The following is a 25838-nucleotide window of genomic DNA, read 5'->3' as shown; positions in this document are numbered from 1 at the left end:
CTTTCCTCAGCCATAGAGCATCGAGAAGTGGAGACGAAAATGTAGGAAGACAAACCACCCAGTGTTTGTCTCCACTTCGCACGGTCTCTGCATCCCTAGAACGGTTGTCTCAATCGTTCTGTTTAAAACCTTTTCAGGTAGAAAAATACTACTCTCGATTTTGTATGTGCATTTTGGCAAATATATTTGAATTCAATTACATAAGATAAACTTCTCAGTATGTTCCAAATTGTCAATCAGGAGTATTTTGTTATTATGGATTCAAACATTATCAATCTTCACCATTCTTATTATTAGCCTTTTAATAAAATTGTTTTTATTATATCTTGATGACATCATAGTACTCATCGATCGTTAAGTGCAAACAGATCTATGATATATTGTTCCCCCAGGCAGCCGCGTGGTGCTGGGCCTGTGCGGCGGCGGCGTGGCCCCGCGCGAGCAGTGCGTGTCGTGGCACACGCTGCGGCCGGGCTCGGGCCGGCTGCACGTCACGCTCAGCGCAGACGGACCCACCAGGCTCATCACCATACAGGATCACAAGGCGCCGGTTGGTTTTATCAAAATATTTATGATTTATATCATATTTTTTGGTTTCATTCTTTGTATAATTAAATTTCATTTGTTTGACAATCTACCTATATGCCATCATGCCCGATCTATCCGTCTTACAAGAAATAGATTGAAGGATGTCAAAATTTTTTTTTTCCATTTTCAAATGTCACGTTGTAAATTGCTTTTTATAATGTACATAGTTAATAACGATCGAGTACATGTTATGTTACGCCGCTTACATCCCGAGTTTTCAATTAATTAGGTTAGCTTGTTGTGGTGCTGGCGGTAAACAGTTAAGAAATGTTGGTCGAACAGGAGTCCGGTTGGATCGAAGGCGGCGAGGAGCCGCAGCAGCCGGCGGGCGGCGGAGGCGGGCGGGAGTGGGCGTGGCGCGTGTCGCTGGGCGCGCTGGGCGTGTCGCTGGTGGCGCGCGCGCCGGCCGGCGAGCTGGTGCACGCGGTGTTCGCGGGCGTGCTGCTCGAGTGCGCGTTGTCCGACCAGCTGGCGCTGTCGCTGGCCGTCAAGCATATGCAGTGGGACAACCAGGTGAGACACATTATGTAGGCCACTAGTCCGGCCACGTCGTTCCCGTCTGCCACTGCCAGAAGGGACAAACCGAAAAAATGCTGGCTCGATGTCGTAAGGGATGCATGTTAGACAACTGAGTAGCGATGCCGACGACCGCGCGAAGTGGAGACGAAAAAGTGTGAAAGTGGATCTTTAAAACCATAGAATTTCGGTAATTTTAGATCTAGAGATAATTACTAAAAAGCTGGAACATAACAGACAATTGTTTATCACGAGCGGAGCTATATATAAGTTTGTAACTGGCAGCTACTGGGCACGCCCAGCCCCGTGCTGCTGTACTGCCTGCCGGAGCGCGCGGGCGGCAGCGCGCCGGCGCTGCACGCGGCGCTGGAGGTGCAGCGCGCGCCCGTGCGCAGGTACAACGCCTTCTACTTCCGGAGGCTGGTGCTGGCGCTGCGTCCGCTCGCCGTGCGCTTGGAGGAGAGGTGAGGCTTCTTTTCCACCTGTTCTCATATTATTCGTTTAGTACTCATGTATATTTTATTAATACAAAACGCGAATATCTATCGAAAGCGTTAAAATTTGATATATGTATATAGTTAAAGACTTGTACTGTTCTCTATATGTCGCGACGAGAGCTAAGTCAAGAAAATAAAACTAATTAATACAAATACATACGTGACGACCCTGACTGCATTGTCAACGATAACGATTGTTTCGCCTTTAGCGAAGCCGTCGACAACAAATATAATAAAACACACAATACTAATTGCCTTAAACTGTGGTACGACAATGATGTCTGTCCCGCAGACTGATCCTGAAGCTGTGGGCGTGGGCGTGGGACCCGGAGGAGGAGAGCGCGCGCGAACAGCCGGACGAGGCGGACTACGAGACGCGGCGCATGCTGGACGACCTCACTGCGCTGCACGCCACCAGATACTACTTCCAGCTCATACAGATCGTGCCCAGCCAAGTAACTGTCTCATTTATTGCCCAGATCCCTGCACCTTGGGATACCTTATGAAGGACTCGTAGTGATGTGCTGGCAGTGAATAACTTTTCCAAATAAATTAACTTTGTGTTTCAATTAAGAAGGTCGACTCGACGAAGAAGAAAAATATCTAAGTATTGCATAAAATTTACAAAAAATAGGAACTATATGGATGATTTGTCTCAAACGTATTATAGATAAACGACAAGACATATTAACACTAAACTTTAGACTACTTTCAACTAGTTAGGGCTTCGCTTTTTAGAACAGATTAAGATTCATTTCGCAAATTAGAATAGAGTTAGAATTCTACCCGAATTGCGACATGAATCTAGCTCTGTTCTGGCTATTTCAATTATTCAGCGCCCTCTTTTACTAGATACGTCCAGTTCAGATAGTCTGCCGAGTAGGTGCATATGAAGAATACAATCAATATTACTGATAAACCCGTGTAATATGATCTCACTCTGTTATTTACTTTTTTACTGCAACCAGAGTCTGAAGCGTAAGAAGGTACAACATGTTAGACTCCCCTGGCTCATTTGCTTGCTCTGTGCTAGTGTCCTCAGATCAGTAGTGTTCTGTGTCTATCTACGGCTACAGAATGTTGTGTGACGTCATTGTCTTCTGTTCTGACATAATTATATTTGAAAAGAAACGAAAAGGCTATTTCACTATGAGTCCGATCTGATAAATGTCAAAAACGTTGTGAAACATTCTATTGTTATAGCACACATCTATCATTTTACGTATGTATATGTAGTACGTCGTCATACTTCGGACTTTTATCAATGTCAGTAACATATTAGTAGGTAAACATCCATTTTTCTACACAACCGTTAGCTAAAGTGTTTGTTTTTACAAATTAGTGTATGCGTTAGTGTTAAAATACATGTGTTAAGTATTAAATAGAAATGCAGGGACTCCAACTAATCAGTGCCTGTCCAAATTGTATACTCCAAAACTTAATACTCACACTTAACACTAATCAAAATGCGAACCGGGCGTTTAACGAGCACTTTCTCACGTCAAATTAACATAACTGTCGACCGTCGACAGATCCGGCTGTCGATGTGCACGGCCAACAAGCTGGAGGGGTCGCTGAGCGCGCTGAAGCGCCGCCTGGGACTGACGCTCATCAAGTTCGAGGACGCGGCCGTGGAGCTCGAGCCGTTCGTGCGCGCGCACGTGTTCGACACCGCCGGCTACCTCGCGCGGCAGCTGCTCATACACTTCAAGGATGTCAGTACCGCGTCTTTCATATTCTCGCTCTAATTTTTTTTACTTTGCTAGTGTTTATACGATTTGTAGATTCGGCTGTGATTTTGTAACCGGCCGCCTGTCTGACGTCAACCCTCCTCGGGAGAGGGAATATTGTCTATGAGCTGCCTAGGCTATGAGTCCTTTAATCGCCACGTACGACAATCCTTCGGAAGATATGGAGTGGTCCTAATCTAGATCAGAACCACATGCCCCTTTCTTTCATATTCTAAATACTTATACAACTGGTAGGAGCTGAAATGGCAAGCGGCCAAGATCCTGGGGTCGGTGGACTTCCTGGGCAACCCGCTGGGGTTCGTGGCGGACGTGTCGGAGGGCGTGTCCGGGCTGCTGCTGGAGGGTAACGTGGGCGCGCTGCTGCAGAACGTCACGCACGGTATCTCCAACTCCGCAGCCAAGGTCACAGGTACCAATACCATTGTTCTCATTTTTTGGAAGACTTTCTTTGAACTATTCTTGTCTTCAAACGAATGCCATCGCGACGTAAAGAAGAAGGTACGACTAGGTGGGATCCACGGTCCCTGGACTAAGTGAATTTCTGTTTTTTATCTACGAAGCAAAAATGAAGAGGAACGCCATATTGCCTTTTCTGTAACAGGTGTTGTGTCGGTACGCGAGGTGAAGGGCAGACAGGTGGGGTACGCTGCTCCGTCCTTTCCAACATTCACATATCCTGAAAAAGCACACTGACACTAATAGCAATGTGCACACTTATTTTATTTTGTTTGAAATAACTTTAATGCACCTAACATATTGAAAAAGTTTAAAAACAAAAGTGATTTTATTGTTAAGTCACTGTATAACTCAAGCAATAGCCAATAACGTATATCGCTTGATTGTTCAGAGTCGCTGGGCGACGGGCTGGAGCGCGTGGTGAGCGACGAGGCGCACGAGGAGACGCGGCGGCGGATCCGCAGCGCCGCGCGCGGGGCGCACCTCGCCGCGGGGCTGCGGGGGCTCGGGCTCGGGATACTCGGTATGGCGTGCTGCACACGATTTTATTTTTATTACCTTTTGCCCGTGGCTCTGCCTGTGTGAATTTTCCAGGTGCGCAGCTTTTTTTCCAGGACGAAAAGTACCCTGTGTCCTTTTCCGTACTAAAATTAAAGAAGATAAATCGTTAAAAGGCAGTGAGCAAACTTACTTATATAAAAACATATTCGGGATTAGGATTTTATTTTAATCTAACAAAGAGTTGTCCTACAAACTTTTAAATGAACAGTTCTTTTCGTACAGTTAAATTGCATTCTCATATTCTTCATCGGTTTTATTCTTTTAATTACCAACTCAATTTCAAATTAAATCATTTACCCCCGTGTGAACGGCTGTTGGATTTATTCAGTAAAAAAAATGAGTATGAATTTATACTGCCATAGCAATTTATATAGCCATGTGTGTGTATTATATTCAGGTGGCATGACGTCTCTGGTGAAGCACAGCTACGAGGGCGCGACGCAGGAGGGGCTGCCGGGGTTCCTGGCGGGGGTGGGCAAGGGGCTGGTGGGCACGGTCACCAAGCCCGTCATCGGGGTGCTCGACCTCGCAACCGAGACGGCCTCCGCGCTCCGGGACACCAGCAGGAGGTTTAATTTTTTAAACGCTGTCCTCTTTTTCACACTCTCACATATTGATTTAACATCGGGTTGTATGTTGGGTTTATATTTGTTCAAAATCTTTAGAAAATATAAAAATTAAATTATATATTCAACTTAGGATATAAACTTATTGACGTGAAAAAATTGTTTAAAACTAGGTCAGACAAATGGGTCCCGTCGCGCAGCCGAGGCCCCCGCTGCGCGCTGGGCGCGGGCGGGCTGCTGCAGCGCTACGACGCCGGCGCGGCCGAGGGCGCGGCGCTGCTGTACGCGCTCAACAACAGCGACTACTCCGAGCGCTTCCTGGCCTACCGCACCATCCGCGACACGCCGCACGACATCCGCGCCCTGATCTCCGCCGACCATCTCAGGATCATCACATGCAAACACGCACACACCTCGCATCCGCAGATCGTCATGGAAACACATCTTAGGTATTAATATATATTAATGTTACTGTTTTAATCCACGTCCCGTACGATTGATCTTGTAAACGTGAACATTGTCAGCAACCTGGTGTGGTGCCGGGCGGTGAGCGCGGAAGACGCGCACTTCGTGGAGCTGGGCGTGCGCGGAGGCGCGGGCGAGGGCGTGCGGCGGCCGCGAGTGCAGGCGGACACTGCGGCGCTGGCGTGCTGGCTGGCCGCCACCGCCGCCTGCGCGCGCCAGCTCTACCACGAGGCTGCGCACACGCTGCACGACCATCTGCCCGACTGTCTGTCAGTACTCACACTATCTTCTTTGCGTGTCTATTCTTGCCAGTATAGGGCCACTTCAATAGCTTCATTAGAAACTACCTTCGTATGAAAAGTAGGTATCTAGGTAGTGGGACACGCCTTGCGTGTAAAATGAAAGTGTCCTACTTAATAATAACGACTTCCAACTTATATAGAGATTACAATTGAAATTCTCGAAAGTTGCAATTTCGAGAATGTTCTAAAGATTCAAATGAATTTTAAACTATTTTCGTAAAATAAATTTTAATTCATTTTCAGGTAATCGCACTAGCTCAGAGTCCGAACACCACGTGGAAACCTTCAATAAGTATTAACGATTTCCCAAAAAGACGACAAACTTGATCAGAATGATTGCGGACTATCCGAGGTGCCACCGTTTGTTAGACATTACTTTCGTAGCTTACTTGCTTGCTTTTATTTTAATATGTCTGCAATCATAAAATGATGTCATTTTTTTTGATCAATCATACCATCATAATTAAGCCATAAAACTGTTCAAAACCGTATATTCAATGGCTTATCCCAAATGTTGTATTATATATAAGTTCTTACTACATCACTATTGAGTCACTGTTAACGCTTCCATATCGACGTGTATATTTATCTCGTTTATAGATTAGTATTCCAAGTAGTACCTAAAGTATTAGAAGACTGAACAATTTAAAGACATTTCGATATGTAAACTATTTCCGATATAAAGTCTATTTATAATTAGGTGTGAACAAACTTTAGCTTTATTTTTCTCAAGAGATAAAATGTGTTTTCATATCTCTCACACGAAATAATATACAGCCTATATTTAACAGTTATTACATGGCGTCCGATGCGTCGAGCGGGGGTTCGTCGAGTGGGTTCTACCCATCTCGTTCAAACATCTTGCGTGTAATAGAAACAGTCGTCCCGTTAAATTTTAACGATGAAAGAGATGAAACTAGTCTTTAGCGGCTAAAGTCTCGTTACATCTCTTTCGTAAGATTTTTTACTGAAAGGGTAGTATCCGCCGCGTGCGCACGCTCGATGCAACAGACTACTTAACTAAAGTATTTGATGTCTGTTCAATCTTGACTTAGTAATTTACAAATTGTACATGAGTTAATATTGCAAATGTATTTATATATTTGATGATAGTGTGCGATTTCGACGTGATTATACTCTTAAAATTACAATTGTTAATCTACCCGGGTTGGCCTGGGATTGTTGTGATATCCTGTAATAATGTAGTGATAATTCGTAGTTTATGGTTTGTTTGTTTGTTGGTTGAATTTTATATTATGGTGCGTGGGTAGAGGTGGTGGTGAATTTGCAAACACTCACTTGTATAAGACTTGTCGGAGTAAATGTTAACAGATTTTACAGTTCCAAATATTATTTTCTTCAAACTTGTTTATATATTATGCTTATAAAAACTGTTATGTTTTACAGATCTTGATTTTTATATGTTAAAAGCCATTCGTTTCGTTTTGTCGTGTTCAATTATCTGGTATCTAGGATGTATATGTAGGAGTATGAAAAAATGTAAACAATTTATTTTATATCACATTACGTTTATTTCGCAAGTTGTTTAGATAAAAACACATTAAAAACGATAATTAGGCACTCGTATATCACGCGACGACACGTGGTACTACGCCAGTTAATCTGTTAAGGTTTAAGATGTCATTTAATGAAACGACTCTAACCATGCCACGAGAGAAGTTCTGCAGCAATATGTAGAACTATCAATAACAAATCGGCCACGTTGTTGGTGTTAGTTGCTGTAGTCTGCGACTTCTTTCTAGGCTCGAGTTCTTTATAATGTTGACTGTATGTAGACTATGTCGTGTATATACCACAGATTATGTATTTTGATTGTAGTGTGTGAGACATACGAGTAAAATATATTTTGTATATGAAGCCGAATGGCGGAGCCGAGGCTGTGAGTCAAGATTAGGCGGAAATATTGTTGTCTTATCAATTTATTTATTTACTTTGATTTTTTATTGTTGCTTTTTTTTTCATTTTTAGTTTGAAATGGCGCTATCATAAGTTACCCACAAACTCTTTTAAGTATACATAGGTACTGATGCTGTGGCGCACGTCATTTCAATGTCGATGCTGTACCTCGCTATTAGTTACGGACATAAAAATGTGTTCTCGTATTTAATGGTAACTTTTCATTTATTATACTTACATAATAAGTTTGACAGCTTGTAACAACCGGTTGTGGTGTGTTGTATGGTTGTGGTGAGCTTGAATAAGCTCGATCGCGTTTTATTTATCCTCACAATGTTTATGATTATTGTTTACTAAGAATTTTTGTAATATTATTATTAAACCTCGCTCGCACGATGGCCCTTTCAAAGCGCGTTAATAAACGTTTGGAATGTCCATGTTCACACGGCGACGCTTTTATCGCATTTTATACGCTGTGCATTGGACGGTAGGTCGTTGAATGTCGAATGTCACCGTATGTCGAAAACGTAAAGACAACGCGCTAACATCTCCAGTGCCAATAAGGGGTTGAGCAGAGCTGAAATAGTATTTAGGTTATTTTATTTGTTTATACATACGTAACATTAGCACGGTCACGCTTCTTACAAACAACAGTTTTTTTATCGTGACGTGGGCCGTGAGGGTCGAAGGCTTCACCTTGTCATTGCCAAAGTTTTAATTGTTTTATACTGAGCAGTCCATGCGAAACTAGGAGCTTATTTATTTATTTATTCTAAGCATAATCGTTAAGTTTTTCATTTCTTATTTATGTTAACTACATTAACAAAACAATAAACATAATACAATGTTCTACATGTTTCATTTTATAGTAACGTCTTCGGATATCTTTAGTTTTTTGACCTCGGTATCTGTCTGTTTGTAACGATATCTGTCGTCATCAGATACATCTGTACAGAATCCCACTATTATTTGTACCACCTTCTTCTTCCGTCACTTCACGGCGAAGGTAGAAAGGTTGGATTAATGGACAATTTTAAATCAATAGGATGGACAATTATAATCATAGATTAATAAGACAAAATAAATTTTATTTGGTTATATAAAAGTGATTCGCTTTAAATTCAAATTGTTAAATTCAAGTAAAAACATAAGTCATAATCCCGCCATCTAAAATGTTATAAGTTGCAGTGATTGTAATAACAATAACATCTCGTGTGAACAATGCCGCTAGAGTGATAACCGCGCAATCTGCGCTAGATAACACGGAGAGTGCGCATGCGACACCTCGCCACTCCACAGAGGTTTGTGGGTCGTTGCGGTCCTCTCCGACCTTTGTTATTGAACGTAAGTAACTTTCATTTATTTTATAAAAGTTATTTTGGTTAACTGTAAGAATTGTAGGTGTAAATTTATTGCGAAATTGTAGTCAATTCCAGTTGTAGATTTTAGCAAAATTGGTCAAATAACTAAGAAGTGGAATCTACTATTCATACAGGTGTTATAAATAATAGTTTATTTTGACGTATCTTTAGGGAATAGTGATATAGTTTCAAGGATTAGGGATTATTATTTAGCATGCATACAAACAATACGCATACTCTCCAATAATACGTCCATTCTTAAATAAACCCGTTTCGAAAACTAGTTTTTTGAAACCATAACCTCCGCCGATGCTTGTTATTGTTAGTAAACAGCTGATCCAAGCAATGAAAATGAGCGTGAAGTGTTTGTGTTATGGCATTGTGGCCGCGACCTTGATTTTAACAGCCGCCAGGTGAGGTCAATGTAACCTACTTATTGGGTTCGATACGGTAGCCGATGATGTGGCACGTCTGCTGAAGTTTATCTGCAAAGCTTTAGCATATTTTTGTTAAATTTACAATTACAGAAGCGATTTTAGAAGATTCATTGACTGCTAAATTTTGGTTTCCAAATGATATTTTATTACGCTTAATTCTCATTTATGGCCAATTGAAACCAATAAAGATTTCAGTAACGAGAGTATTTAGGCCAATATTTAGCCGAATATATATTTTTCCAGCATGGCGAGCGTGGATTATTCGCAAGTGCCGATCAAGGAAAAGGCTTTTTACAAACCGGAACTTAGCGAAGTGGTCGATGGTGAGTATCTTTACCTATGGTATCTTTTATTTAAAAAAAAAATAGTGACGTAAGTAGACAAGCAAAAATAATGAGAAATGTGGGTAGTTTTAAATTTTTCTCATTTATACCAAAGTGACATTTAGATTCATATCAAAATAATTTGCATTAAAATACATTCCTAGGATTCGTGTGTAGATGAAATTTTACAAAAGTATTATGTAAACAAAGTTAGATAAATTACGATGTTCTCATCCGTGCGCAGTGTTGTCCCGAGGCCTGAAGGCGAATTTCGAGTCGGTGAGCGTGGCGGCGGTGGACTGCCCCGACCTCACGCAGGAGCCCTTCAACCTCACCACTCCAGGTAACGGATCATGGCTGAGCTCTGTGGGGGTTATAAGAGAGTCGGCGTGTGGTTCCGCCCTGTAATAGTATCGTAAGGGGACGTCGTAAGAGACGACTGAGAGACATGACGCGAATGATGATGTAAAACCACAATCAAAATAAGCAGGAAGGAGTAAAAAATAATATGAAGATGTTTTAATGGTGGCTGTAATCTATGAATCAATATAGTTCATGGAATACTTTTATCGTTCACACTTGGACTTGTTTATGTAAGCGATTACACAAGTGTAAACTAAACAATAATGATTAGATAAGTTTTTACATTTAATTATTTATATATAATTATTTAACTCTGAGACTTTGATTTCACAACTATTTCATATGGTAGCATGTACCATTATATTGATAACTGGTCACGTTCTAAATGAAAATAATAATTAATTTTAACATTAAAAATTATTACTTTTATTTTACTAAATTTTATGTCAAGCCAGTCGTTTATAACAAAGAGTGTTTCACGACATTACAATACTGACGTCACTCACACAAGTTCTATATAAATATAATTAGTAGTAATTGTTGACATGTAGAAAGTACTATGACTTGTAGTGAAATAGGGTGAGTTGCACCATCAAATTTGACGCTGAACGTCAAAGTTGACATTGGATTGATTGAGTTTATAGAGAAACTAGACGTATTAACCACACAATCCAAGGCCGTAAAGTCTATTTTACCTATAGTTTACGTTATAAAGTGAATATATTAAAGAGAATATATATATGAGCAGTCAGACAGCTACTTCTCAATTTTAATATCCTTTTCATGAGTGAATAACATATATTTCTTGTTTTAAAGGCCTGAGCGGTAATGCCAAGCTGATAGAGTTAGGCGGACCGCCGTACCTGGTGCCTCTGGTGCAGCGAGACAAGATTTACGACCTGGCTGCGCTCGCGAGGCACCTGCAGCGCGACCCTGCCAGCCTGCTGGGCGCCGGCGCCGGGCCCTGGCCGCACATCGGCGTCAACTGCGAGGTGCACTTCTATCACAGTTCATGCGACTTACAGTGGTTCGACGTCTTAGCTAAAGGCGAATCCGCCGCCAGCATTGACCATGCATCTATTTATCTGTATTAATTAGTTTTATTTTCCAAAAGCTCTCAAGGAGCATTGGAAACGGCCCGTCCTAACTTCGCATATCAGCTTGTCGGGGGCGTTCGAAATACGACTATAGGAACCAAGCATGCAGACTAGGTTTCTGTTTTAATTTAATGTCTGTGAAAACTAAAACTAGCTCAAATCTATTACCTTTCAGTATGTACACAACATCATGGCTATTTTCAGGGCATCATCGACCTGACGGTCCGCAACGGCAGCGTGACCCAGGGCACGCACATCGTGTCTGTGGAGCCCGTGGGTGCCAAGAAGGGTGCCAGCGGGTACCTGCAGCGGCGGCTGCCGGCCTCGGAGACGAGGACTGCGCTGCTCGGGAACTACTTGCTCAGCGACGGCAGCCCAGGGAAGGTAACACAAAGATGTTTATTAATATTCACACTTCTTAGCACGTCTACTCGGCGAAGTACACTTAGTAAGTTACTTACTTTAAAGGAAAACTGCATTTCGCCTATATTTTAATCTTTTATTTTATCATCACAGCACAGTGGTGGAGGCGTTTCACCAAACAAAGCCATTTATGGACGAATAAGTTGCTGCTTACAGCTTTCAAATTTAAATATCCGCTGTGTATGTGCATAAGATAATTATTGTCTGTGCAGTTAACCATTGAAGAGATCCACGTGCCGATTTTGGCCCACCATCAACTTTTGCTTATCACAATATAATGAATTGCCATCGACACTAAAACCAAATATAGATATAGATAGATATCTGCTTCAAAATTGAGTTGCAAGATTCCACCGTTTATTTTTAGTCACAGAACCCGACTTATTTACTTACACCCTGATCAACCTTCATCTCAGGTCATAAAGGTGGTCGCCAAGAAGCGCATCGGCTCGGCCAACTTCATCACCGCCATCCGGGAGACTCTCAAAAACCACTACGGCGACAAAGTTGTTGGTGAGTTTTGTTTCAAACTAGTTTTCGGTTCGGTAAAATGTGACAACTGTGTCGAATAAAGAATAATACTTTCTGATATTTTTAAATCTAGTATAGCTAATCGGTGCAGATAATTTTAAAAGTTTTCACTACATATAACAAAATGCATTGAGTTTGGAATATAGTATAGAGTATTATATGAAAATGTTTGCTAAATGGAAGAAAAATTATAAAATATAGTTGATAAAATAAAAATACAAACATTTTCGCGCTTTAAGTCCGACTGCTACGCAAAAACCTCCCCTCACTCCCTCCACGCATTCCTATTCTTGGTGTTATCTTGCAATCTTCGTGTCATCTGACCATCTTCTACCCATGGATATATATATATAGATTAAAATGGGTCAATAATAGCGGATCAGTCAATAATAGCGGTATCTAGCAGTAGTAGTAGTATCGTCTAAGGTATATATCGTCACTTCTTGGCGACGTAATCTTAGCATTTTAGGGGCAATCAATGTAGACTGATGAAATTTTTACAAAAAATAGATAAGTTCGAAAAGATAAGTTAATAAATAATTCGAAGTACTTTCCGAAAACCAGTAAAATACCCTAGTTTGTAATGTTTGCGGCGCAGGTCTGGGCGGCGCGTTCCTGCTGCGGACGGGCACGGTGAAGCACCACGTGATGCCGGACTTCTCCAGCTCGGCGCTGTGCAGCGACGCGGACGTGGACGGCTGGCTGCACTACTTCGACATGCGCGCGCCCATCGTGCACCTCGGCACGCTGGTCACCGGCGACCTCGTGAGATTCCTCCTCCATTTGTGTTATCCTTTTGACTGCCTGACTTTATTAGTTCTCTCTCATCGGTCATGTTTCATTTGAGGTTGAAGGTCATGGTAGAAAATAAAAGATCAAGTAGCGTAAGGACGACGGAGGTGAAGGGACAAAGTATCTAGCTCAACCTTACAATTTTGATAATTCCACTAATTTTTACGACCGGCCTGATGTCAACCCTCTTAGACAATGTTATTGTTGCCTATCACCTACCGATGCTATGTGTGAAAGCACAACAAAATTCACACGTTTGTTCATTTTGCGGTCCAAAAAGATGTGATTATCCCCAGGAGCTGGACCTGCGCGTGCAGCACTTCCACGGGCGCAGCGCGCACGGCGACGGCGGCCACTACCACTACGACACCTCCCCCCTCGCCGCGCACTACGAGGGGTACTTCACCCTCGCCGACAGCGTCTACAGGATAGACCCGCCCCCCGTCACTCACACCCTCGGCAGGGACTAAGCTAGACACATTTTATTTTCACGGGGTAAAATGATTTTAAACTCGTATCTATATGGATACTAGTTCGGAATAAACTTCTTACTATTTTATTTATATGAAATAATTGTGTAAATATGTATTTAATTAATATGTTTCATAGACTTTTGTTAATTTATTCCTTGCGGATTGGAATTGTAATAGGTAACTTTCGTAAAGGAATTTCCATATACGAGTGACTGGCATAAATGTTTCATTCGGCATGGGATATCGTACTTCTCGCTCAAATAGGATGGAAAGAAAAGACAATATTCTTCATTATAATCGTTTATTAATAATTTATTTGCATTAAAGATATGCGTATGTAAAAGCTGCCTTGTTTCAAAATTATATATTAAAACGGATTTCATACATTCTAGGTCCTGTATCCTGCACCTAGACCGTACTCTCAAAAGAACATCATATTATGGCAAAGACATCAATCCAAAATGCACCTTACGTAATACATAAAGCGTAACAACATAATAAAATGTATACCAATCTAAATTGAACGGTAACAATAAAACATAACGTCCAATTTGGTGTGGCAAACAAAGTTGTTCTTTGAGCGTACTTTGGCTATATACAGTCGCGATGTGCGGCACTCACTGTCGCTTCCCGGGACCGGCTACACACGCTCCGATTTAAGGAAAGAGGTGCAGGTATACAAAAGAAAACAAGGTGACCTTCCTTTTCTATTAAATACATGCATCTACTTTAGATCCTAGATTGCCCTGCGGCAGAAATGGTGAGTAGCCCGTCTAAGGCGCAGAACTAATCTCACGTAGCGGTGGAGTGACGTCACATCGTGATACCCTCTTCACGTTAGTCGGATTATCCATATTTGTATATCATGACGTGAAGAGCGGACATACAATATGTCTATAAAAAATAAAAAACAACTGAGGGCGCTGTCTCCTCTTGGCTGGGAACTTATCGACCAATCTTAACCATTCTTCTATTTGGTATTGCAATGGCAAAAAATGTAGGTACTTCGTTAAAAATAAGTTTTCTACTCATTATAGACAGACTGTAACATTAATACTATAGAGAAATGTGGCAAAAGACACGGGATTCGAAAAAAGTAAGAACAAATTTAGAGACGGTTATTCATTATAAAGCTAAAGCATACTTTCCTGTTTTGTCTCGTGTTGACAATATCAAATATTGTAGTCTAATGGTGTAAACAAACTTTAGGTTCAAATATGCTTTAACTTTTTTTTTAATAAGGGTAGCAGTAAGTACAAAGCATGAGTTTTTGCTCGTATCGCCATCGTCAAATAATATGAGTAAAATGAACAGCGCCTCTACTGTACGTGAAAAGAACGAATGTTTCTAACATGACGCTGTCAATACGATTACATCGCAAAATCTCATGCAAACCCCATCGTAGTGTTCTCCTTCGTATTTTTTTTCAATTTCGAAGCTTTATTTTAGAAACAAACGCTGCAGCCCGAACTCTTTGGCCAAAACACACAAAAACACTCTTATATTTCTGATGGGCAGTTTGACAATATCGTACAGTCGGTGAAACGGCAAAGTGATTTGCACCATTCGATTTCCTGCCGTTATACATAAATGTCAGTGACAGCAGATAGTATTATATACCTGTTGCCGTCCTGCAGTTGTGTGCTGTCGACACGTGCGGTTGGCCATGCATGCCGTTGGTATACACAACGGCAGGTACCCGTATGTAGAAGCCATCGAGCCTTCAGTAGAAGCAGAACTACAATTATCCAATTTAGCCTAAAGTCGTTACATCTAAATTGATCGGTCGCGGCCGCGAGTACACTAGCATATTCAGTCCATTCACAGAATTTGGAATAAGATGTCGGCGTCTGTCATAAGCACAGGCCTAGCAGACATTCAATCGTGGCACTGTGAACATATTTTTAGTGAGCACCAGTAAGTTTGAAGAAAAGATAACAGTGACACTTTCATATTATTCCAAATTGTGTGTTTGTAACACAGAATCCCGTACCACTGGAACAGCCCTGCATATAGATGTGAACAATAGATAACACTAATAAATATTACAAGTGCGAAATTTTTTGAAGATGGCTTGTTACCCTTTCAAGCAAAAATTAATAAATCCGGAATGACACACTTTAATTCCCGAAATTCCCACGGGACCACCGCGGCACTAGTATTTATATGTATAATATTTTAAAAATCTTTATAAATCAAACCACTACGATTGGTCCGCACTTAATACAAATGCCCGACGGAGAAAATCAACTTTGTATATTTATCACAACTCAATACATAAAGTACCAAAAATTAAATCTATTTTTTCTTTAATATGGCAAGTTACTTTTGAACGAGTATGTGATCCATACACTATATTAAATCGCTTCATTGTTTAGAGCCTCTATCGCACGTATGCCATGGTCGTGACGATTCCGAGTACACTGCTGGGTTTTCGTCGCGTTGATAAAAAAACTCGCATAAAAATCAGCAAAGTACATCGATTTGCAACGATGTCGGCCAAGTGGGCGTAGCAGCATAGAGGAGCATGTCTCTCACATATAACTCGTTGAGATACCGCATCCCAGTACCGACATTTACGTATGTTGAATACATTAGCAAGGCGCGTCATTTCAACTTCGCTATATCAACCCAGATTCATCACTCTGAATGAAGCGACCCAATGATATACGTAAATTCGTTTACCACATAATATACGATGAAATAAATATTGACCTAATTTGTACATATGATTATCGTAACCTCCCCACTCTGTCGCGAGGATCTTGTACTGTGAACATAACAATTTGCTATACTAGATACATAATTTACCCTTCTTGCAACGTCTTAGAAACATTCAGTTACTGTGATAGCTAGGTTTATTTACAATAGCGTTAAATGAGATCCTTACATTTCAATACAGTGTTTTCAACATCACTTTCGTACCCCTTTGGTCTTCAAATATGCAATAATGCAAATCGGCGCGAACTTGCTCTCATGTCACAGCACGCGACCGAATGCCATTTCATCTAGACTGCATATTGATGCTAGTAGTTAATCATAAACCAGATCATTTGTCACGTATCACGTTGCTTGTCACAACGCATAACAGTGTCCCCTGCGTTATGTCAGTGTGACAGAACCAAGCCATTCACAATGACAGAATGAGACAGACTGAACATGCGTTACGCAGCGGACGAGATTAATATGTATAATCTTGTAAATACATGTAAAAATGTATTTTGCGCTCAAAATTTGGAGACCTTCGGAGACCCAACATTCCCATATAACAAACCCTTCAAAACTATTAAATTTTCTATCGACTAAATGTATTGATAAGCATGTTTACATAAATTATTTAATATTAAATTATTGCTAGTTTGTAGTCATCAGAACCAAACGATCAAGTATATAAATTATTCGCAATTAAAACAGGATTACAGCCGAACATATTATATACAAGACATTACGGCAATGTCCGCACTTGTCGCCACTACATGTTTCAACATCGATATTGGAATACACAGTACCTAAATATTATAGATAAACAGACTATTTAACTGTTGTAGTTAGTATATATTCACTGTACATTAGTAGAAGGAATAAAGAATTAGAAGGTATTTGGTCTTTTGTAAAGGCAACACCGCATTCTATGACACCCGTCATTTGATATTGACATATGGTCATTTTATTTTTAATTTATGCATACAGGCATAAAAAAGTCCTACGGGGTGTTTAGAATAAGCGTATACAAAAATAAAAAATAAAATACTTTAACAAAAAATAACAAAATTAAAGTGTTTTGTGTTTTTATGTAAGCAATTAGAAAAATACATATAAAGATTATATAATGTTGGCAATAAATTACTAATTAGGTCGCGAAAAATAAATTCTTGGACACGATGATAGTATAGCTGGCAACGCAACAGCCAAGAATGTATGGATACATAATTGTTAATTTCAATGTAATTATTTATAATGTCTTCTATTCCCTCGTAATAAGCGCAAACATTTAAACAGCGATGCTTCGCGAAAGCTGGGAAATACTGTCTTTGAGGTTGTGATCTATATAAGTAGGCAAAATTTATGATAACAGTTACACGCGGGTGATGGAATCCTAGGATCCTTACGGACTCTCTGTGTACCTCCCTCCCTCATCACTAGGTACTATTTTATAGACAAACATAAACATGTAGTGGACACACATACAGACATGATAATGAGGGTTTTCAAAAGACACGCTATGTAGATGACAGTTGTCAAACTCAAATGAGTTGTTGTCATACCTGACGACTGGACCTCACATTCCACTAACGCGATCTGGTGGGGGAGCCATGAAAACCCCCATTATTGTGATATAATAACACCCGGCAAAATTAAAGAGGTAATTGCGCGCGTTTTTTATTCTAAATACAGCGTAAATACTAAGTTTATCACATTGTACTCCAACTGAAAGTAGACGCCCAACTAGCTTCACAACCGGAGCCGCTCATCGCTGCTGAGTGTGCGTGAGGTAATATTGTACGTTTATCATATGTATGAGATCCTTTTTAGAGAAGATTGTTAAGTGACTGTGGCGGTGTCGAATATAATGGAACAAATTGACCTTGATCTCGGTGATACAGTTCAACTTATTTTTTGTGTATGGCCTTAAAAAGGTTTAAAATAGACGCAGCGATCCAGCGGTTTATTTTTTCCGCAATAAGAAATATCAAAAAGCATTTTGTGGCAACATTTTTTCAAAACGGAAACTACAAAACGTGTATAAGGTGTAGAAATATATCTGTACAAACGATAGCGCCTGAGCGTTCCGCAGCGAGTACGTTAAAACAACAATAAAACGATAAAAAAATAAAATCTTCACTCGGACTAAGCACTGGGCTAAAATCGAAATATACAAATAAAAAGCAGTTACGAATAATACAATTAATAATAATAATCACCGGGCACAGAGCACCGTCAACAAAATTCGCGAGAATTGACATAGTCCAGGTACGTTCGACTAAGGAACTAACAAGTTACATTCAAACTCCTATGGACGTTTCAACTTTCTGCGTAATGTACATGAGAAGTCACATCAGTCGTCAGCATTACAACATATGAGCAGATATTATACGTATTAAATATTTCATAAGATAATATATACTAAAAATCTAGATTGATTAAATATTTCATAAGATAATAATCAATCAATCATAAAAAATCTAGATTGTTTCGTCGAATGGTTGACTAGAACCATCACTTTGTACTAATTGTGCAATAAAGTTTTAAAAATGAAAAAAAAAATATTCTAACATATGCTTCAACATCAAAATGCACTTTGTAAAATGACTTTAATTTTGTATGAAATTACGTAATCTTTAATTTAATTGTTCTACAATAAAATTAAAGTACAAATATTGCTTTTCTGCTCATACATTTGAATGCTACACAATTAGCAACAGTTCACTGAAAGCTTGACTGAGATTCATATAAGTTGAAACATCTTTAATAAATTCAATAAATTCAGCACACTAGTGGCGCCACACATAGCCGTGCTCGAGTACAACTATATTATATAACTTTATATTAACTACAGTTAATAAATAATGAGGAGGCTCTCCTTCCCAACTCTGGAACGATCACCGACAATAGTTATTTGAGTGACTATGAAGATTAACCTTTCAACCGGCAACGACTGGCCACATACTAAGTTCAACCACAAACAGGAGAAAGTGTACCGTCTCCCCTATTTATACATGAACCTAATATTTGCCGCATGCTGTGTCATATATATATTACTGAATTAATAATAATAATTGGCTGCTTGAATGCAATTAACAGATTTTGTCATAAATATACAACTGCACCGATGGCGGTGGTTGACAGGTTAATCCATTTCATCAACCAATATAGATTCGCTTAAGATTGTTTTATCTCGGATGCTCTTCATATCCCTTCCGGAACTCCGCAACGCGTCTCAAATATATTTCACAATAGTGTTTTAGATTCAGAAACGACTACACTGTAGTACACTACCGCATATCATAACATTCGTGTCACTACAATGATGATACCTGCAACGCGACGCGACTACGTAACGGGTACTCTATCACTAATAACGTGACACGAATTACTGTGACGCATATAACGCCACGTTCGTGGTACTATTTGGTCACTTTCGCAAAATGTCGTCTCCTTTGAATCACAATCACAGATTATTTATTACTATAAATTAAATGAGATCGAATACATACTGAAACAAAATATGCTCAGCCAAATCTTTCCACACACATTCTACGAAAGTGACATATCTATTACGGTGACAACGTCACAAACCCATAAACGTGAAGCTCGTAGTTTACTCCACTGTCTTCATGCGTACCGTCATCGGACGTGGAAAGGATGCTGAAAATAGTACTCCAAATCGGGAGTACTCTCTGATCACTCACTTCCAATGTTAGTGGGTCTCATGAGGGCGAAATAAGTTATCGTCCGCCAGCGCTGGGCTCGTCCGCCTCCGAGCTGTTGCGCCGCAGCCCCGCCAGCTCCACCAGCGCCTCCTGCCAAGGTGACACATTCACTCCATCAATATATTTGTATATAACACTAGCGTCAACGAATTATTGATAAAAATGTGATGGCGCTGTCTAGTCGTCACCTGTAAACGTGAGGTAAAATGTGTAAGTGTAATTATCCTTACATATTTTACCTTTTGCGTTGATTGAGTCGTTCTATTTTAGTAAGTGTTGGTGTCAGATTTTATACTAATCGCTAATTTATCGAACTCTGATTTTAAATAACTTTTCCAACTCTCCGAATGTTAGTTATCTCATGCAGACATATGTAGACCTGTTGGCTGAGACGGCGCCAGTCGCGGCCGCGGGCGACGTAGCGCGCCTCCTCGAAGCCGGAGCGGAGCCCGAGCGCCACGCTCAGCGCGCTGGCGTCCTGTTCGTGGCAGCCCGAGTACCGGTACTGCGGCTTCTTGTCGAACCGGCAGCCGCCCGACTGCGCGCCTGCAGATACATTATCAAATTCAACAATATTTTCTCTTTCTTGCTTTCTTCCCACAGAAATATTTAAAGTTATATTCCTGATGGCTAAGGTTTAGAATTTATTTTTCCAGAATTTTTAATAACATGTCACAGGGATCACGACCGTCAACAATACGATGCAAAGAGATGGTAACTGTTATAACTGGTATATGCCTTCGGAACCACAATTCAAATACACAGATATGAAATAGGGAGCCTAACTGACCTATGGGCATGATGCAGTCGAGCGTGAGCGCGCACTGTATCCAGGGCCGCATGATGTCGGCCGTGGCGGGCTTGTTGGCGATGATGAGCCGCGTCACGTCCACCATCTGCATGAAGAGGAAGTCGTCGATGTTGGCGTGGAAGTAGTGGAACATGCGCGGGTGCGTGAGCGAGGTGACGGCGGGCCGCAGCGGCCAGGCCAGCACGCCGAGTGCGCCGCGCGCGGTCACGCGAGACCACAGCGCCGCCAGCTCGCGGCCGCTGCTGCGCCAGCGCTGCGTGCTCTCGCAGAACACCACGCCGCCCACACGGCTTAGAGCATGCTGGAATACATTGTTATAATGAAACAGATTGCGTCTCTTTGTTCACGATAAACTCAAAAACTACTGCACGGATTTTCATGCGGTTTTCATCAAATGATGGTGTGATTCCCGAGGAAGGTTTATGTGTATAATTTAATATGGTTTTACCCGAGCGAAGCCGAGATGGACCGCAAGATTACAAATTCTACTATTACTAAAGAGAGCTCGAAGCGGTTTTAAATAGGGATATCGGAATTCTGACTTTAGAATGATAAGGTATTAAATTTTGCAATCATCAATTTATTCAATAACAGCAACTCCTTCACCCAGTCATATAAGTATGTTATCCTCTCTCTGACTCATTAGTATATAAAACGCATGAGTATCTAAAATGACAAGTTTCAAAGCGCAAGCGGGGATACGGTCACGAATATCGTTTCCTTATTTGCATGTGTTATGCAAACATACAATAGATGATTAACAATAACAATGAGATACGATCTCCAACACTATAGGGCCTCAAACAACACTGCGAATCTAGTTGTTCCTCTTTCATCGCGTGTTCCGGTTGCATATACGGCTGTAGCGCCGCGAAGTCCCGACCGTCTGTCTGACGTTTTAACGAGCGTGTACACACGTATATGCACGCATGCGTTACAATTCCATACAAAACAGGCGAAAGCACAGGTGCGTCTGTATGATGTATATAAATATATTCGATTTTTATTCGTAAAAACGTTTCATTCTATTTAGGTTGCGGCGGGCCAACGAACAGGCTACTTAAAGTTAACGCTGATAAAATAAGTTCAAATCAATAGTCGTGTGCGTAATTGTGGTGTCCGAACTAGACGAGCTATCAATAGAAGAAACCGCAATGATAGTTATCTGGTATATCAGTACTTTAGATCAAAGTACCTAATCATTTCGCTCTAAGTGATTTCTCGTATAAATTATGGGTCACTTATCAGGTAAAGGGCAACAACAAACGACCTGTAGAGGATGATTTGTAAGTGGAGTGAGAAATGTATATGGAAAAACGCATTATGTGAACTGTCTATCTATTTAGTCCTCCAGAGAAGAACAACGGCATATCAATATTTTTACTTTAGGGAAACCGACAACAATTTGATGCAAATACGACCTTACAAGTTATATATGGTTGCATATAATAATATAAATAATATAAATAAATAGATATAATGTACGTTTAGAGCTACGAAAGAGCGGGGGCTCCTGGCGTATGTAATAATCAAACAACGAAAGGATTTGGTTTTACAAAAAGGCCAGGGCCGTATAAAACCACGATGAATGGGGATTATTAAAATCTATCGGGCTGAAACTAAAACTAATCAATGGGCAATCACAATGCGGCCAGTGTGGTCGCCAGGCGTCGGGCATGCAAGGCCGGAGTCTTGGCACGTGCGGGCGCGCTCCGCCGACTTTTCTAGACCAGCTAGATTGTCTAGTACATATACCTAGTTCACTAATAACTTTTTCGACAGATGTTCATAAAGCGAAGTGCATACGTCATTTGCACGTCACGATCCGTTTTAATTTCGTTAGAATGAAATACCTACGGAGTGCCATCTTATGTATCTTCATAGGTAGAATGTAACTTTCAAGCAAACTACTGCGCGGAATTAGACGATATTTGGCATACGGATAGTATAAACACTAGATTAGAACGCAGAATACAATTTATATCGAAATTCTTACGGAAACCAAGCTCCGGAACTAGCCTCTTCTTCTTACTTAAGAGCTATGCTCTTGTCGGTGGAGTATTTGCCGCACTTCTCTGTCCTCGGCTTTAAATTTAAGGTCTCGATACAACACGACGCCGCCTTCTCTTTCAGTTTTAAATAATTAAGTTTGTTTATATTTTTGTCATCAGTCTTCGACGTACCTAATTGACTGACTGAGCGAGCGAAGCGAGCGAGGTCCACAAATGAACTTGGGGACAAAAATATATTTTTGTATATATGTATTGTAACGCGACAACTTTCGAACCGTTGGTCTGATTTTGATGCAATTTAAAAAATATGTAGGGTCTGTCAATAGAATTTTTAAGTTCGTGTGGCGTGTGGTTTAGTCGTTATTGAAATATTCACAATTTTGTAAAAAAAATATTGTTCGCGCGGTTTAAGTTCGCGGCGAACAACTAGTATAAGTAACTAATATAATAAAAAGATCAATCAAATCCCTTAAGCCAGAACAATAAACAATTAGCACAATAAAAAAAATGTAGAAATAGATGGAGAGCTGAAAAGTGACATCTACGCTAATGTTTGCAAGCGGGCGGAGCTTCACTTAAAATCTACTAGATAAATTTCGATGAAATTTCGCTCAAGTATAGAAAATAATCGCAAAATAAACGAGAAATTGTCTGTGAGGCCTTGGTAATGCATGTAATTATGTATGTAAAGCTGTAATCGGGAGTAAATATCGTATACCGCGGCGCTGTGTGCTTGAGATAAGATACTAGGCAAACATCGCACTGTCGGTGAGCCTGGCCGTATTCCACGGCCGTGAGGACAAGCAAATGTTTCGTAGTGAACTGACAAAACAGGTGTAGATTCTGCTAACGACAAGTCATCGTCTCATCATAATCGTATCTCAATGATGTCAGAGTCAAAGCATTTACTTATATATACAATCGACATAATCAATATTTGTTTCTAAACCGCATGACCTCTGGCGTGGTTTGTGCAATCAATATAATCTACTTTCAATAAATGTATTTTACTTAATTTTCTATGAGATTCAAACTTAATTCATCGAATCAGACAGACATGTCCACCGTGAAACATGCCAATTAAACAACAACCTGCTATGTCGTTATTACACAATCTTGTCTCTGCTCAAGCTCTATTAAGGTCACGGAAGCTGTAACTTAGTAACTAAGTTCCCTACGCCTAATTAACAGTATTTAACAACTGTGTCATATATCTATATGTTAAAAAAATATGCTTCTTCTGAGCGGCAATGAAGGTTGACAACAGAATCTGTGTTTAAATTAGAGGGCTGACAGAAAACGCACAGCCGTAATTACTGAGTTTATAAAGTTGAAATATGGTATTTAGCGGTTTCATGGCGAGTGTATGGGAGAACTAGTACAAGATTTACCAAAATTCCGCAACAACAGGATAAGATGAAAAAAAAAATCATTTCTGTCACGTGTGTACTCTAAGAATTTGTTTTTTTTTTTCAAGATTTCATTTGACTCTGTCTGCGTGATTAATATGCACACATATCAAATTACATCATTCTAGTACTAATAATTTTTGAGCTAAACCACGAACGGACAGACAGACATGGCGAAAGTATAAGGGTTCCTTGTCTGTAGGACTACGGAACCCTAAAAAATTAGTAAAACCTGTCTCACCTGTATGATGAGTGGTCTGAAGGCGTGGATGCTCTCGTCGCTGACATGAGAAGGAAAAGCCCCCAGATCGAAGTCAATGATGGCACACTTTGACGAGTTGCAGTAGTTTGATACCTGAAACCCAGACACACTTTCCAATAGCCAATACAGCCAACCAAAGCTTTGCCTCCTTTGGAATTTCAGAACAAAACATATATATATATATATTTTTAACAAAATAAGTCAGCTCATCTCTCTCAGTATTAGTTTCTTAACTACATTTCAATTATTTTTTTATATTCATAATACATATTTACAAACACAAAAGTCTCTAAAACATAGGGCAAAGGATAGGCCAATTCCCTTACACCTATATTTTTAAATATACAAGAACTGAGATGAATAATATCCTATTAGACTTTCACTTACCACACCCAAGGAATAAGGTTTTAATCCTAAATTGTACAGCAGTACAGTGAAAGGTAGCTGTTGTGCAGCCCGCACAAAGCTAACCGCAAGAGCATGGTCGTCGCCACGGGCGTACGAGACTAGCACGGGCACAGTGGTGTTGTGCCACAGCTCCACCTGCCCATCCAAGCCCAGCAGCTTGAAGTAGCGCTTCTCCTGCACCAGGTGGTTCTCCTCCACATCCCGGAGGTTCTCCTGTGGTGATATAGATACCTGTTTTGGTGTGACACATTTGTTCAAGTTAAAAAGCACAGAAATAAAATGAAAAAACATAACAAAACAATTTCTCATTCAATTAAATTAATTATTAAATTTTAATTAACCAATTTACCTGTGTAATAAATAAATAAAAAGAGAAGGAAAACTTTTACGCAATTCAGTAAACTCAAAACTATAACTTCATTTGACACATGCAATATGCAATGAAATAGAAGCTTCATATAATAAAATATAAACAAATAATAATATAATAGATGTGATTGACTTTTACCAGGCGCCTCAGACATTGCTACTGGTTAGAGAGAATAGCAAATAGATCTAATAAAACACTGAAATTACCTGGAAATCCTTGAAATGCTGATGGGTCTGTATAACTATTGTCTGTATGGACTGCGGTGGCTGGGAGTGGAATACTATCAGAAATATACTGATAGCAAACACAGACGTCGAAAACAGAAGAAAACTTTTAGTTTTCATCATGAAGGAGCATTATAACACACGCTGGACAAACTATGCTTTTTGTGCAAATGTGGTGGTCTTTACAGACGGGCCGCCGGCTCTCTGGACATCATTTCAAGGAGTTCTTCCAGAAATAAAGGAAATCAATATAGTTGACAGCACTCCCTCTTTGAGCACTATTATCTTCACATTGTACAAACAAACATATACTTAAAAGGTGTCTTTAAAAGAAATTAATACTTTTTAATTGAATATAAAATCTGGAGTTAATATTTGCAAATATTTAAATAAAATATCAGAGGATATCGTTCCCATCGAAAAAACATCGATTTTAATTTTCTTCAAAATTTTCTTTCGTTCGTATGACAGTTGTCATTACTGACATTTCAT

General features: G+C 40.2%; 3 protein-coding genes across 6 annotated transcripts in view; 2 read left to right on the top strand and 1 right to left on the bottom strand.

Moving 5' to 3' along the window:
- Vps13D (Vacuolar protein sorting 13D) overlaps window positions 1-8468 on the top strand; it is a 43041-nt gene extending 34573 nt beyond the window's left edge. For all 3 annotated transcript variants that reach the window (XM_053769617.1, XM_053769618.1, XM_053769616.1), the window contains exons 63-73: window positions 393-550; window positions 871-1101; window positions 1390-1568; window positions 1894-2056; window positions 3134-3316; window positions 3587-3761; window positions 4200-4331; window positions 4767-4938; window positions 5109-5384; window positions 5460-5669; window positions 5946-8468. In XM_053769617.1, the coding sequence (XP_053625592.1) occupies window positions 393-550; window positions 871-1101; window positions 1390-1568; window positions 1894-2056; window positions 3134-3316; window positions 3587-3761; window positions 4200-4331; window positions 4767-4938; window positions 5109-5384; window positions 5460-5669; window positions 5946-5949 (1883 nt within the window). In that variant the 3' untranslated portion in view covers window positions 5950-8468. The remainder of the gene's footprint in view (window positions 1-392; window positions 551-870; window positions 1102-1389; window positions 1569-1893; window positions 2057-3133; window positions 3317-3586; window positions 3762-4199; window positions 4332-4766; window positions 4939-5108; window positions 5385-5459; window positions 5670-5945) is intronic.
- A 360-nt stretch (window positions 8469-8828) lies between these two features.
- On the top strand, window positions 8829-13762 carry LOC128683718 (ester hydrolase C11orf54 homolog). The gene is made up of 8 exons (XM_053769628.1): window positions 8829-8963; window positions 9661-9740; window positions 9985-10083; window positions 10920-11095; window positions 11405-11584; window positions 12040-12136; window positions 12753-12919; window positions 13243-13762. The coding sequence occupies exons 2-8, from the start codon at window positions 9662-9664 to the stop codon at window positions 13414-13416; spliced, it is 972 nt and encodes a 323-aa protein (XP_053625603.1). The 5' UTR covers window positions 8829-8963; window position 9661; the 3' UTR covers window positions 13417-13762.
- LOC128683717 (uncharacterized protein) lies at window positions 13704-25836 on the bottom strand. 2 transcript variants are annotated; one of them, XM_053769627.1, is made up of 6 exons: window positions 25329-25836; window positions 24732-24965; window positions 24324-24437; window positions 20641-20962; window positions 20230-20396; window positions 13704-19940 (listed from the first exon to the last, which is right to left on the bottom strand). In XM_053769627.1, the coding sequence occupies exons 1-6, from the start codon at window positions 25467-25469 to the stop codon at window positions 19866-19868; spliced, it is 1053 nt and encodes a 350-aa protein (XP_053625602.1). In that variant the 5' UTR covers window positions 25470-25836; the 3' UTR covers window positions 13704-19865. The 2 variants fall into 2 exon arrangements, with proteins under 2 accessions (XP_053625602.1, XP_053625601.1); XM_053769626.1 differs by having other exon boundaries at window positions 24732-24983; window positions 25329-25834.
- Between the last annotated feature and the right edge of the window lie 2 nt (window positions 25837-25838).

This window comes from Plodia interpunctella, chromosome 3, assembly GCF_027563975.2.
Source record: "Plodia interpunctella isolate USDA-ARS_2022_Savannah chromosome 3, ilPloInte3.2, whole genome shotgun sequence".
In the NCBI taxonomy this organism is placed as follows: domain Eukaryota; kingdom Metazoa; phylum Arthropoda; class Insecta; order Lepidoptera; family Pyralidae; genus Plodia; species Plodia interpunctella.
The sequence above is the reverse complement of the archived record's forward strand: the minus strand, read 5'-3'. Positions and strand labels throughout refer to the sequence as shown.

What these genes read in the sequence shown, in the direction of transcription:
- LOC128683718 (XM_053769628.1), top strand. Translation starts at nt 9,662, where the DNA reads ATGGCGAGCGTGGATTATTCGCAAGTGCCGATCAAGGAAAAGGCTTTT. An exon ending in ACTTAGCGAAGTGGTCGATG is followed by an intron (nt 9,741 to 9,984) that starts GTGAGTATCTTT and finishes ATCCGTGCGCAG; the next exon opens with TGTTGTCCCGAGGCCTGAAG. An exon ending in GCGACGGCAGCCCAGGGAAG is followed by an intron (nt 11,585 to 12,039) that starts GTAACACAAAGA and finishes CCTTCATCTCAG; the next exon opens with GTCATAAAGGTGGTCGCCAA.
- LOC128683717 (XM_053769626.1), bottom strand. Translation starts at nt 25,469, where the DNA reads ATGATGAAAACTAAAAGTTTTCTTCTGTTTTCGACGTCTGTGTTTGCT. An exon ending in TCAGACCACTCATCATACAG is followed by an intron (nt 20,963 to 24,323) that starts GTGAGACAGGTT and finishes AATGTATTCCAG; the next exon opens with CATGCTCTAAGCCGTGTGGG. An exon ending in CGACTGCATCATGCCCATAG is followed by an intron (nt 20,397 to 20,640) that starts GTCAGTTAGGCT and finishes ATGTATCTGCAG; the next exon opens with GCGCGCAGTCGGGCGGCTGC.